Source organism: Sparus aurata, chromosome 14 (genome assembly GCF_900880675.1).
Source record: "Sparus aurata chromosome 14, fSpaAur1.1, whole genome shotgun sequence".
Classification (NCBI taxonomy): domain Eukaryota; kingdom Metazoa; phylum Chordata; class Actinopteri; order Spariformes; family Sparidae; genus Sparus; species Sparus aurata.
Window position 1 is genome coordinate 7,522,272 of NC_044200.1, and position 14,252 is coordinate 7,536,523.

General features: G+C 43.0%; 1 protein-coding gene across 3 annotated transcripts; it reads right to left on the minus strand.

Moving 5' to 3' along the window:
* Positions 1 to 255: 255 nt before the first annotated feature.
* On the minus strand, positions 256 to 8,900 carry pfkfb3 (6-phosphofructo-2-kinase/fructose-2,6-biphosphatase 3). 3 transcript variants are annotated; one of them, XM_030440511.1, is made up of 16 exons: positions 8,622 to 8,900; positions 6,260 to 6,388; positions 6,006 to 6,102; positions 5,854 to 5,920; positions 5,676 to 5,750; positions 5,530 to 5,586; positions 5,283 to 5,407; positions 4,990 to 5,197; positions 4,747 to 4,893; positions 4,554 to 4,658; positions 4,330 to 4,459; positions 4,089 to 4,216; positions 3,768 to 3,956; positions 3,467 to 3,489; positions 2,806 to 2,856; positions 256 to 1,823 (listed from the first exon to the last, which is right to left on the minus strand). In XM_030440511.1, exons 1-16 carry the CDS (start codon positions 8,698 to 8,700, stop codon positions 1,817 to 1,819), a joined length of 1,617 nt encoding a protein of 538 aa, XP_030296371.1. In that variant the 5' UTR covers positions 8,701 to 8,900; the 3' UTR covers positions 256 to 1,816. The 3 variants fall into 3 exon arrangements, with proteins under 3 accessions (XP_030296371.1, XP_030296373.1, XP_030296372.1); XM_030440513.1 differs by lacking the exon at positions 2,806 to 2,856; XM_030440512.1 differs by lacking the exons at positions 2,806 to 2,856; positions 3,467 to 3,489.
* Positions 8,901 to 14,252: the final 5,352 nt, after the last annotated feature.

Here is a 14,252-nt window from a genome sequence, read left to right on the forward strand (position 1 = left end):
CCTCATTGAGCTCAATCGTGTAGGAGAGAGAGGTTGTTGTTGTTATCCCCTCTGCTGCAGTTTCCCAGCAACTTCCTGAATGCACATATTCACGATGAGTCTGATAAGCGGCATGCGTCTCACAGTGTGTGACTCATGGATTTTGTGAATGGGCAAGATAGGGAAGGCTGCCAGAACAGGCTGTGTACACCACAGATTAGCTCCATAAATGGAAACACAAAGGGCTGACGTAATGAAGAGAGGCAAACAACGGACTGTATGTTATCCTGGAGTTCATTTATTGGTCCAGCAGATGCAAAATCAACTGTACAACATACTGTCCTCTCATGCATAGTCCTCTGATTAAGACAAGGGCCTTCGCTCCAAGCAGTCATCCAAAACTACATAAAAATAAATAAAGAATATAATAAAAGTTTTTTACAAAAACACAGTTCAAGTTTCTCAAACAAACACGTTAACAAAAGTTTTACAGAGAGAGGTAAGCGACGGCTTCTTTCTCAGCGGATCATTGTTTCCATTCATTCCCAACACATTAGTACAAAAACAGACGCATTTTCATTAAAACGAATCCCCGGACAGTTTCAAGTCATCTCCCATCCATCTCCAGTTATACTGTATGTACATTAACATTTACAAAGATATTATTAACAGCACGCATTGTTGTCATAAAAATATATGTGCGTACATTTGTGCGTAGCAGACAACGGCAGCAAAGGGGAAATAAAGGAAAATAAACTTGAAAATAAAACTGTCCAATCAGTGGAGCGAACTCTGTCAAATGATTAGCATTAAAACTAAAAACAAAAGACACATAAATACTCAAACTGTGAAGAGTGAAATATTGAAATGATATGTGGAGTTATTAGGTGAAATGTGGCGCCTCTCCTCGAGCAATCGACCCCAGAGAGGCAGCGAGAGAAGCGGCGTCAGGCTTGCAAAACAAGCACTACAGGCACTCTACGGCAAAAATCCCCTCCATTACTGTGAAGTAACATGAAAAACACATAGTGACACAAAAACACACAAACAGAAGTAAAAATGTATCCCCCACTGTGCAAAATAATCGCTTATTTTGTAGCATGTCAGCATATAAAGGAGTCAGTTGAATCACAACGCTCCGTTTTTTTAGAAAAAACATGTACATGAAAAACGCTAGTGCTTCCAAAGAAGTGCCAAAAAGTTTACCATGTAAACTAAATACCTTATCCTTTTTGTTAAATTAAAAGTGCAACCAGAAGTTAAAAAAACAAACAAAACAAAAAAAAAACAGATGAGATGAAAGTTGTATCTGGGAGTGAAGGGTTGGTCTCTCTAAAATAACAAACCAGAAGAAACTGGTTTTCGCAGAGAGCCCTCTGTCTGAGCTGTGAGATACAACAGGAATGACTGTTGATTTAATGAGTCACAGTTCGCCTCTTTCAGCCTGGATACATTAATCACGTGAAGTTGATGAAGGTTTCCCAGAAGACAGATTCATCCGTCCCGGAGAGAGAGGAAATGTCTAACAATAGCAAGAAAGGGAGGATTTAAGAGTCTTGCTTTGATATGACATAAATATCTCATAGAACAGAAGTGAAATAACCGAAAAGGTACAATAACATGTGCCCTCGGCCGACACAACGATGCAACATTAACCGAATTTACAGGCTGAGAAATGTTGCTTTTTGAAAAATAGCTCTCCTTCTTGCTTCATGTTATCGTCTGTAGTGAGTCTTCGTCAGGCGAACCGCTTCCTGGCCTCTTGAGCCAGGTGGGACATTGGTACAATTTCACTGGCAGAGCTGCAGGACGTCATGGCGGCCAGATGAGCTCCTCCTCAGGTTCTGTAAACACACAAAAAAAGAAACATATCCGGTTAAAACCTTAGATGCCATCCCTGTCACTGCAAATATTATCCATCCAACACATTACATTCAGCTGCTAGAAGTGCAACAATCACACTAAACACAGTGCTATTGCACAAATTGAAAATAATATATATCCCCAGGCCTAATGATACTCTCTCATGTAGTGTAATCTCTTAACCACGGGTTACATCACAGGTATTTTCTCAGGCTCTGATGTCCTCTTTGATATTTTTAGAGGCTGTGAAAACTAGCAGTGAGTTCATGAGTGTGTGAATAGGTTGTTGTGGCTGACTCTGAGTGTGTGAGAGCCTGCACGGAGTTAATCCTCAAGTGATTATGAATGAAGCTGACAAGATCCTCACACACCCAACATCGCTATCCACCTTTTTCCACTGCGACAGCAGAACTAGCGCAGACACGCCATTCTCCCCTGGTGAAGTTAATTAAGTTTAATGCAGGTTTGTTTAACCACCCCCAGACAAATATTTGGTTGCCTATGGAAGAGACCCAGCCTTGATCAACACTTTTATAATTGTCCCAAGATGGTCTAGTGAATCTTGGCTAGTGTGTTTGCTACATGAGCCTGCTAGCTAGTTAATGAATAGTTGGGCTTATTTTCCATCACAAAAAACTTGTTTTCTGAATGGAGTGTTGTCACATCACTCATCCTTCTATTTCAGCTCGTCTGGTTGTTAGCATGCTAACTAACTGACTGTAATTGTTTTTAATTGTTAGCACACTGAATTAGCACAAACTGAGTGCATCTAGAGGAAGCTAGCTTTTAGCATGTTACATTTGTGTCTAGACTTCTAGCGAGTTAGATGATAGTATGGTTAATAGATCAAAAACTTGTTTAGTTGTCTGGTTAAGTCTGGTTGTTATTTGAACGTATTTGTGTCATTTATGCGGCTGCTAGCAGAACTATGAAGCAACTGCAAAGCCTCTACAGTGTGTTTACCTTTGAAAGACTAAGAGTGAAATCACTTTCAGATATTGGAGGGTGGTTCGTCTTTAAACAGGACAAGACAGGCCAGAAATAAGCCAAACACAGAGACAAGAACAGGACAGTCAGCAGCATGAATCAGCGTAGTACAACAAGCAGAGTGTTTTGATGACGACAGCACAGGAATCACAGGAATGTAAACTAGAGGTGTTTCCTATGAGCAGTAACAGTATGTTCATTTTCTTTTCCCTCCCACACAGGAAACACTGCTACTACTAAAATACTTTCATCATTCTTCATTTCCTGTGAAACAAGACTGAAATAGTACAGACTAACTGGATTAGTGTCCGTAAGGAACATACTGTATTTAGGCAAAAAAAAGTCAGTTTACTTAAAGGTGTTGCGTCTATGATAATAAATACTCATTAATGTATCTACTAAAAAGATAAAATATCTGAAATTGAATTTTTATGTATATTTCTTTCCAGAAGTAGACTTCAGAATGAGATGCAAGTGTGCTGTTCTCAGTTAAGTACTGTGGAAGTCTAAGAAAATAAATGAGCGCGGTGAACACAATGTAAACAAACAGGAAGCCACAGGAAAGGAGTGAAGGGGTGAAATAAAAAAAAAAAAAAGAGTGACATGGCCATAAATAGTGAATTGAGCAAATACTTACAGGCAAACTTTGCCCAGCCAGTGCTGTATGGTGCAGAGGAAGAGAAGGCAGCAGAGGGAAAGAGGACAGGAAACAAATGAGCAACATACATGCAGTCTATACAGAGAAAGGAACAGATAAAGGAGAGGTTTTGTTTTTGTAGTGTCTTTTGCTGTCCTAAATGCTCTTTGGAGAGGTCTCCTCTCTTGATTTGACCCTAAATAATTTGGTTCTGGCCTTATGAAACGCACCACTTGATTCCTAGTCATTACTAAACATAGAATGCATGAAGTTTGTTCCTGTGTGTTTATGAGAATTGTACCTGTCCGGCCAGAGCAAGAGGAAGGTGTGAGGGGCTGCAGAGTGCCAGCGAGGCGACTGACGGAGGCACCTCCTGAATGGGAGGCTCGTCCAGATCATCGATGCGAGGTTTCTTGATGTTTGACTCGGGGCTTGTCAGAGGAGTCACGCTGTTTCTCCTGATCAAGGTGCCTGGACCCCTCTTCACCTCCTGGGGGGTAATACAAATCATACAAACAACATTTAGACTTAGAAATCAGTTATATCCAGGTGATAAAGGAAGTGACATTGACTTCGGTTCTGTGAGGGATGAGCAGAAAATTCCCAGTTTATCAAGTATTACCTCAGGTCGTTCTCTGTGGGTGTTCACCGCCTCCACATTCAGAGAGATGGACTCCACTTTGCACCCATAGGCGACCGGTGTGAGCTTCAGCACTGTGTGGAGTGGACACTTGAGGTAGGGCATCTCATCTGGAACAACCAATCCAAGGAAAACGTAGATATGAATACAACCGCATTGGACTCAGGTACTGCAACTGATTATGACACTAATACAGAGGGATTATGGGAGATGTAGTACCAACCTGCACTCTTATCCAGAAAGTAGGCCAGCAGGCAGCGCATGACAGCCTGGTGGCAAACAACCAGGACGTTCTCTTGCCTCTCCAGCTCCATGATGACCGGCTCAACACGCTGGACCAGATCCTGGTAGGACTGCAAGAATTATTGTTGTTAGTTAAATTTTTTCAATGCAGTTAAATCAAATGCTATGTTGAGTGTGACAGTCCAAAGTGGAGTGTGTGTGTACCTCTCCAGCAGGGTAGCGATAGTAGAATTTATCTTCATCTCTCAAAGCAAACTCATCCGGGAATTTCTCCTTCACCTCATCATACGTCATCTCTTCACAGACTCCCTGAGAACACCCAAAAGGATAATACTTGAGTTTGACCATCACAAATATAGCTGTGTGATGTGTTGGACTGCGAAAGTGCGATACTCACAGCGTCAATCTCGTTGAGAGCCTTCCACTGTTCGTAAGGGACTCCCAGGTGCTCAGCAGTCTGGATGCTGCGGCACAGCTGGCTGGTCCAAACCTTCAGATCCTCCAGTTGCTGCTCCTCCACAAACCGGGCCAGGGCAGCCGAGAACTACAGCAGGGAGGAAACAGGAAGTTGATGGTTTATGCTGTTAAAAGTCTTGTCATCTTGTTCACTTTGAAGGGTTCTGTCTGCGACTGTTTGTACCTGTTTCCCCCGTGCTGACAGGCCTGCGTCGCCACCCAGCCGCCCCTCCAGGTTGTCGCTGCTCTCTCCATGCCGACACAAGTAGATGGTTCGGGGCTGGACGTGGATGTTCATCAGGTAGTAGACGATCTTACTCTGAATGTGATCCTGGATGCGGTTGACGAGGTAACGCCGACCTACGTCTATCACCTTGATGAAGGACAGATCTCTGGAGGGGGGAACGGGACTGCATGAGAATTTGTATTGGAAACTGATAGATGTCCTGAGAAAAACAAGAATCACTGATTGTCTACCTGTCGTGCTGATCAGGGTCCAGAGGCTGGTAGCTGGTTTTATAGCATTCAATTCTTCTCTGAAAATCCAACATGGCATCAGTCTTGTTGCAGTCCTTGTAATCCGGACACGACACCTTCACTTCCTGCGCAGGGAGGGAAGATTGTCAGACGGCAAAACACACGCCTGATTCCAGAGAGTTGTAAAGGTTTAATGACGTCTCACACAGCATCAGGACAAATTGTGATGTCATGTTCTGTGACTCACCATGATGTTCGACGCAATGACGCTGGGATCATCGCAAACGGACTCGATGAAAAAGATCTGTGCACAGAAAGGAAAAGTAGTTCAAAGATGCTGCGTTGTCCACGAGGTCATTCCTTAACTCGCCAGGTCGCCGTAGGGACACTTACCTTGAAGCTGTTTTCAGCACCGAACTTGAGTATCATCTCTCGCCTTTCTCTTGTCGTGTTTGTGGCATCGAAGACCTGAAAGAAACATGAAACCGCTCCGTCAGAACATGAGGCTAATTATCATGTCCCACATTAGGACAGTTTTAGAAAAGTTAATCATGCATGATGGGAAACTCACCGCTACTTGGCCTCCCTCGTCCTTCAGATAGGATTTGACATCCCTCAAGGCTGCTAAGGCACACTGCCTGAAGAGGAAAGGATGTACATTCAGTGTTTCCATTAAAGCATAAACAGAAGATGACTCTGATTGTGTATTTGTGTTGAACTTACTGCCTGATTTTCACGGCACACTCGTTATCAGGCTTGAAGAAGTCATAGGAGCTGTAGTTCTTGACTGCTTCCCTGCGGTACTCTCCAACATTGAAGACTACAACAGACAGAAAGAAGAGGCAACAAGCATGAAACAACGTCCAGGAGGCAGGGACGTGAGTTGCTGTGTCAGGCAAAACACTTCAAGGAATCTGCAAGTCTTCCTGTACTAATGACACCAATGATTACTGTATGTGTTTGTGAGTGTCGTGTACCTTTGGTGGGCATGCCGATCCAGTTGAGGTATCGGGTGAGCTTCTTGGACATGTACGTCTTGCCCCGAGCGGGAAGACCCACCATCACGATGACTGTGGGGGGGTTGACGAAGTGGGGGGCGCCAGTTGCTGCGGAGAGGGACGACAGCGGGGGATATGTCATGAAATCCGTGCTCGTCTACTGACTGCAACAGGGACAGAATGTACATCTTGAATTTACATTTTGTGCTCTGCAATCCGAGAGGGCAGCAGCAGCCAGAGAGCTGGCACGAATAACCATGGGTCACCAAGAACTGAATCTCTAAAGCCACTACTTCTGTGCCTAAAATCTTAATTCTCCACATGCTGACACACTCAGCGGGCATGTGGGTGTCTGCTGCTGCCAGACTCTCCTTTTACTTCCACCCCAATGCCCATTGACCCACTTCTGCGCACTCTGAACCAGCTTACGCGAGCCAGGATGAGCCGTTTTCACTTGACCAAACACTGTATACTGTACTGTAACTCAAGCCCTCAGGAGTATTATATCATATGATGAATCTCTACAGGCTGCCCTGGATTCACACAGTGGGAGGATAGTCGGGCAAATATATTTTCTGTAAGTCCTAAAAATCAAGAATAATTTAACGATGCAGGATTCTTTTCGGTCTCCATCAATGCAGGCATCAGCATCATGGCGTGATAACGCCCTGAGAGCTAATTATACGTCCTTGCAGCGCTGCTAATCTTGTTTCCATAACACAAGAGCCACCATGCTTCAGCGGAAAAATGGATCAGACTCTAAATCAATACTGACATATGGCTAATCATTCCCCAAACAATTCATCTCACCTATGCAGCATTCCATCTCATCCTACTTCAGATCGATATGCATTTCAGGTAAAAAGTGAGGGGGTCAGTGCTCTCTTCCTCTCATCGATCCATAAACCACAATGAATCCTTAAACCCTGAATAATCAATGAGCAGCAGCAGAGGGTGAAGTCACCAACGTGAATCCAGATGTGTAGGAATGAAATCATTTCAGTCATGAAGAAAACCCTTCTCCCTTTTATATCTTCATCATATAACTGCTCTGATATTTCACATTAGATTGAAATCCTTTCCAATTGAAGAATTGAAAAATAAAGCACTAGAAAAAGAAGAGAAGCGGGGCGAAATCTTCCTCTGTTGCTCCAATTTTTGGCAGAGATGTACGCAACCAAGTTTGAGGAGAAAAGTTGCGGGTGTGTCATTTATCTTTTGGGGAACCTGTGTAGTTTGGGGCCAGATCGTTTAACAAGTAATAAAGAAAGATCCTCATCGGCCCAAACAAAAGAAATAAACAAACTCTCTTCAATTTCAGCTGACTTAAAGGGAGACACAATTTCATAGTGTTTTATTTTGTATCTGTCACGGACCCTGCCACCTCTCTAGCTTCAAACAGTGTTCTGGGGACCTTATTTTCCTCTGAGGCAGCTTGTTTATTCAGTTTTAGAAAAAATAAATATTTTGGGGGGTTTTTCACCTCATTAATATTGCAGATATTAAAATTCCGATTTTGACTTTCTTCTCCAGAACTAAAGTGCCCCTTTAAATTGGACATTTTAAACCTACTCTCCTTAACAGCGGCTTTAATAAATCTTGAAAAGCAAAAGTCCAGGAGAGGCAGCTTCTCCAAAGCATAATTTGCTTGGGGAGAGCAGCTCATTGGAACTCAGGAGTTTTTGTGTGCTGACTTCTGCTCTTCCCCTTTGCCTAGAAAGACGATCTCCGTGTCCGTGTCTCATTTCTTAACAGATTTAAACCCAACATTTCTTGGTCATAAGTTGCTTTACAAACCCTGTCTTCGGAGCCCACATCCCTCATTAACAACCCTTCCCGGCGGTCTCTCTGGTGCAGAGCCAGACACGAGACAGGGTCGCGCCATGCACACGAGCTGCCGGCCGACCAATTACAACGCGGTACTGCTTCAAAAGGCGTCAGACACCGGCTACAAGGGGCTGCGGTAACCATGGTGACCGGGGAGGGCCGTGACGTGCCGCGCGTGCTGATGGAGGACCGCTGATCGATGGAAGTGATGAGTCGCGAGACCGGCGCAGAGCAGGTGTACCTCACAGCGGAAGAGTAGCTTTTTAAGCTAACTGTGGTGAAAACGCAGATTTCAATCGATGTTTAGCTCAATAGACACACAAATTCGGTCGCTGTATAGTTGTATTACGGTGTTAGAAGTGGACTGGTAATGCCACAGGCTCCACAGTCACACGCTTATGTTTCAAATTAACTAAGCAATAAGTCAACCGTAAAGAAGAAGAGGGCCATTATATTAAATACCGCGACTGTCATTCCTCAGTAGTCATCTTTAAGAATGCGATAGAAGTCTCACCTCTCCGGGGTGCCGGCTTGTCATCCTTGGTGGGAATCCAGATCTTTTGGATCCTGTTCTGGGTCAGCTCTCTGGGCATTCCGCACAGCACACGAGAACCGAGCCGCTTATATCCCGGGGAAAAGTAGAGAAAAGAAAAAAAGGTGCCGGTGCGCTTGGCTTTGTTTTCAGCAGGAGCCTCCTCCTTTCAGGCGGAATGAACCGGGCCGTTCACAATGTCTGCAGCGCTCTCTGAGCCGGGGCTAATCTGCCGGTGTGCGGCACACATCCGCTATTTAACCCCGCCCGGCCGGGAAGCAACGTGACTGCGGTGACGACATGCGGACGCAATACAAACTACACACACACATACACACACACAAGGAGAGAGAGGCAGCCGCGGCGCCCCCCTGTGGTCACTCTGTTCTTCAGGATGCTTATTTCATTATCAGTTTATTATCATCGAATTAAGCGTAATACTTCTCAAATTTAGATTATTGTCCGCTTAATTGCGTTTGTTAAATCTCTAATGACACCGCAGCAGCAAATAAGTATCGATGTGTTTATTTATATTTCAACTTTTTTATTTTCAAACACTTTTTAAAGCTATTTCTTACTTCTTATTAACGTTTTATAATGAATCGCGTATGCAGCAGTAGTCACTCGACGATTTTCCATAAGGCCTAAGTACTGTATGTAATGTATTTAGCTTTTTTTAAGTGTCATTTTCGTTCATTTCTCACCATGGCGTACTTATTATTTCGGATAGTTACTATCAGTTTCGTAGCACTTCAGACAGGTCTACGCTGTTTCCCGTGATAATGTGACACGCTGCAGCCTGATGCAAACGTGCTTAGTCTCACATCAGCTCCCTCTGCTTCCTCACACTGGGCTGTCCCATTGAGTCATGATGGGTATGATCATCACCCAGGCTAGATATATATATAGTGATGTGGATAAACATCAGAAAGCCCACACTGACCAAACATGTTTAATAGTGTGCAGACATGAGTGTTTGATTAGTAGCTGAGGACCTATTCTCTCTCTCTCTAAAAAAAAAAAGGGTTGTAAAGAGTGGAGCTTAAAAGTCATGTCCCCCTCCAAGCTGGCAAATGTAAATGATTAAAGTATTTTATTTATTTTTTTTAATCATATATTTAAACCATTAAAAACATTATTTAATTCTTTTCAATTTGCAGTCTTGTGTGGATGTTCCGTGCAGACACTAAATATAACAGCTCACCCAGTTTCTCTGCTGGTTTAGAGTTTCACCCTGACCCCTGACGCACGGTGCTGCAGATGGAGAGGTCAGGTTAGGGCAACGCTCACACACACACACACACACACACACACAATTCTGTCCCGCTATGAACTTGCAATATGGTTTAAATGCAGTATATAAAATATCAAACCCTTAAAGCCTTTCGACACTCAGTAAATCCAAATGGAACAAATCTGTTAAAGGAAAAGTTCACCCAAAAAAATGAAAATGCTGTCGTTATCTACTCGCTCTCACGCCAGTGGAGAGTCAGGTGAAGTTTCATAGCCCCGCAAAACTTTTCTAGAGCTTCACAGCAGAACAGTGTTGCAGAATTCTCCTAAACATTTACAGTAGATGGGGACCTGTTTCAAAACTTAGAAGTACAACTGAGAAAAAAAACATATAATGGCTCCAAACAGCTCGTCTGGCATAATCTAAGTCTCTAGAAGACCTGAGATCCCAAATTGATTTAAAAATATTTTATTTACACCCCTTTTTATTAAAGTAGGGATCTAGCTGGGGATTAAAACAAGTCTCCATCCAGCTCAGTTGATTAGGAGAATGCTGCAACACTGTTCTGCTGTGAAGCTACATAAATGTTTGTAGTCTACAAAACTTCACCCGACTTTCCCATCAGCATGGGGTTTGAGAAGATAAAGCCTGAATCGTCTTTTTGGGGTGCTTATTTCTCTTAACGTGACTTAAAGGGCACATGAGATGCTCATGACTGACTTCATCGTGACCTCATTCTGTTTGCACACTCAGTGCTTTTCTTTTTATGACCGCGGTTCATTTTCTATGGCCTCTTTTTAAGAAGTGCCGCACTGCACGGGTGAAGATTTACGTGTGCTTGTTTTAGTTTAAATGTCATTGATTTGTATCGTTCTCTGTCTACAGCAGCATTGAAGTACATTCTGCAGAATGAGGACTTCACTGTAAACCTTTCATCTACACTAGCAACTGCTACGGCTCGTAAACTTTTTACAGCGCGCTGAACTTCCCCCGCTGCCTCAGTTTGGGCTTTTGAAACCCCTCTGAACTCTCTCCAACCTCTCCTCAAAGATCTCAGCGCTTCTTAAAAGCAAGGCATCATGGGAGTTAGGAGCTGTTCCCTGACAGGCTGTGTATAATTTTAACGGTGTGATTTATAATTTTGTGCCAGAAAGTGTTTATGCCATGATGAAATATTTCACATTTTGAAGACATTCTGAGAGAGAGAAAAAAAAAAAAAAAACAGCCTCAGTTCTCCAGTCAGCATGACCAAGCTGATTTCTAATTTTAGAACAATCAGCTCGACTGACTCTCACAACAACGGTTCGATTAAAGACAAAAAAAAAAAGCCTCTGAACTCTCTCCAACCTTTCACCCGAAGACCTCCTTCTGTGTGGCACTCCGACCGCTATCCTGTTTATTTGATGGGGTTTATTAATCAGTGACAAACTCTTTCCTGTCGAGCACCTGAACAAAGGCTCGAGTTGTGCACTTTATGCCTTGAACATCCTCCTTTAACAATAATCCTGACTGCAGTTTTTTTAATTCTTAAATACAAGCAGAATAAGAGGAAACTTGTACGGGGTCAGGTCATGATCTCTTCCGAGAAAACGTCACAGTCCGACCTGAGAGTGTTCGCTGGAGAAACCGCGATTGTGAAACTAAACGTGGTTTGTGTCGATTGTTTGTCCTGATAGTGAAACACCTTTGTGTCTGTGGTTTTTTAGAAGATAAGATTGTGGCCTTCCCGTAACCTACAGTTGGCTTATGCAATTTCACTGCAACGTCCTATCGTTTCAAAGAAAAATAAGATTCACTTGTATTGCAAATGCAGAGTTGCCTGGCGGTGATGTAGATGGGGTTTTGTCTCAGGAGGACAAACTGCTCGTCAGTCTCGGCCGGTTTTCCCTAAAAATAGCTGCGAATCCACGCGGGGCTTGGCGGAGCGCAACGTAATTACAATGATGTTTGTGAGAAAAACACTTGATTAAGTCTTTAGACTGTAATGACATGTCATTTGATTGACGGGTCTGACCACAAACGGGTTCATTCAGAGTATAAGCATATGCATAAAAGCATTTCCTTGCTCAAGTATACAGTATGTGGGCTTGCTGCAAGTTATAAGACACTGGGATTTCACTTTAAATCACAGACAGGTGGAGATTCAGAGGATTTTTATATAGTAATGACTCTAATCCTTCATTTTTACGAGCTACACTTAGTCATGTAGATCATGTGCTGTGTTTCACTACAGTTTTTAGGTACTTGAACTTAACTTTTATGCAACATTATACTCCAATACATCTCTAATTATAACTATTGTACTTTTTACTTCACTACATTTATTTGGTTACTTTTCACATATGAAAACATGTGATAAGCTCACTGAATACAATAGATAGTCAAAGATTAAACCAGTGGCTCTCGACCTCGTGGCGTCAGGTAGACGCGAAATGGCTAAAATGCATCCCCCCCTCTCCATGTCCTAGTCACAGAGAGTGCAGGGGCAGAGAGGTTGTTAAGTTGAATATGTTAGTCTGGTCTACCTGCCTCACTGTCACTGATCCTTTATCTGACTGAGGTTCGTGTTAGAATCTATGGCCTCGACCACGAGTCTGTAATATCAGTAGCCTAACCATAAATCCAAGGTAGTGTCTGTGGCGCTGGAGTAGCAGACAGATTTGTAATCGTGCCTTTTTCTCGGAGTCCTGCCCGTAAAATATATTCCAGTTCTAACTATACTGAAGCCTCTATACTAGAGCTAGTGTTACCTTCATGATCAAAGTGACGAGTAGGAACGTAGAGTCGCAGAAGAGCCAGAGGATCATAGAGACACACGGCTGCACGTTGTATTTAGTTTCTTAGCACATTTGAAAGTTTCGTCTTGTATCTATAACATTCTCAAAATTATGTTAAATAAATACTCAATATAATACTATATGTGCAGCCTATATTCTCGATAGAGTAGTGTCACCTTCATGATCAAAAGTGACAGGTAGGACCATGGCGCTGCAGAAGAGCCAGGTGAACGCAGAGTAACATTGCCCCCTGTACTATTGTGTAGCATTGTTAAGTTTGTGCACCACTCAAAAGTTTCATCTTCTATCTATAATATTCACGTAACTATATACTGTATAGTAATAAGACTTAACTCTACACTATATTGCAAGCTACTGTTCATACTATATTCTAAAGTATGGTCGCCTCCATGATCCAAGTGACGAGTAGGATTGTGTGGTTTTACTTCCGTAAAGCAAGAAGATCATAGAGACACACTGCTGCCTGTGGTGTTGTCCAGGCATTGTCTAGACTACCTTAACATTCTCTATACTACATAATATAAATACTAATTTCTATACTATAGTGCGGCTTGCATTCTCTGAAGAGCAGTGTCACGTTTAAGATCAACGTCACAAGGAGCAACATGTAGCGAGAGGATCATAGAGACACACTGCTGCCTGTAGTCTTCCTGCGCTGCTGGGGAGACACGACTACAGATGTAGGGTTTTCGGTGCACCCAATAGGCCATCCATCCAAAAAAAATTTAACAAATCACCGACTGGGTAGGAGTATTTGTTATTCCACACTTAAAAAAAAGCTCACCCAATGAATCATCTCATGACCCTTTAGAGGGAAGCTGTATAGAAGGTAGTGAAAACTAGAGTAGCGCCCCATCAACCAGGGGCAGCAGAAAATGTTATTAATGCTTCGCTGCGTCATTAATAATAATCTTATATATATCAAAATGACTACTTGTAGGTAAGCACATTTTGCTGCTGATACTTGTGCTAGAAAGTAGAATTATCAGTTATGTACATCAGCTGACTGCACCCATTCAAAAGAAATCACCAAATTCATTTTTTCATTCCATTTGTGATTTTTGGTTCATCGGAACATCTTCAGCTGGGAAAAGAAAAAAAGCTAGACCCAACGTATCCAGGTCAACCGGGCCCTCACAGACACACACACACACACGTCGTGACCTCTTGACCCCGTCTCATGTCACACCCGCTGGTATTTAGGTCAGGGTTTATTGGGCCGCTGACAGCCAGTCATATCACTCTGCTCAGCTGAGCACGCTCAGGGCACGTTCTCAGCATCGCCTTCACACCTGGGTCTCACATATATACTACACACTGCTTCTTCAGGCCTGAGAGAGGTCAAGACAAACGGGCTGCTGACCCTGAAGCCCAGCACTGACAGGTGTACGTTTGTGTGTAAGTCATTTTTGTACCACTTTCAAAATCACATTAAGGGATTCAGTCAGCCCTCGTGTTTCTGGCCTTTTGTGTTGAAGAGGTTGTTTTGTCTCTCCGATATACAAATGTGTGCAGTCCTGGCTGCATTGAACTGCATAAACTACATTACACGTTTCTGCCTCAGTGTGTTGGTAGGTTTGT

What these genes read in the sequence shown, in the direction of transcription:
- pfkfb3 (XM_030440511.1), bottom strand. Translation starts at nt 8,700, where the DNA reads ATGCCCAGAGAGCTGACCCAGAACAGGATCCAAAAGATCTGGATTCCC. An exon ending in GATCGGCATGCCCACCAAAG is followed by an intron (nt 6,103 to 6,259) that starts GTACACGACACT and finishes TGTCTGTTGTAG; the next exon opens with TCTTCAATGTTGGAGAGTAC. An exon ending in ATCGCTACCCTGCTGGAGAG is followed by an intron (nt 4,460 to 4,553) that starts GTACACACACAC and finishes TAATTCTTGCAG; the next exon opens with TCCTACCAGGATCTGGTCCA.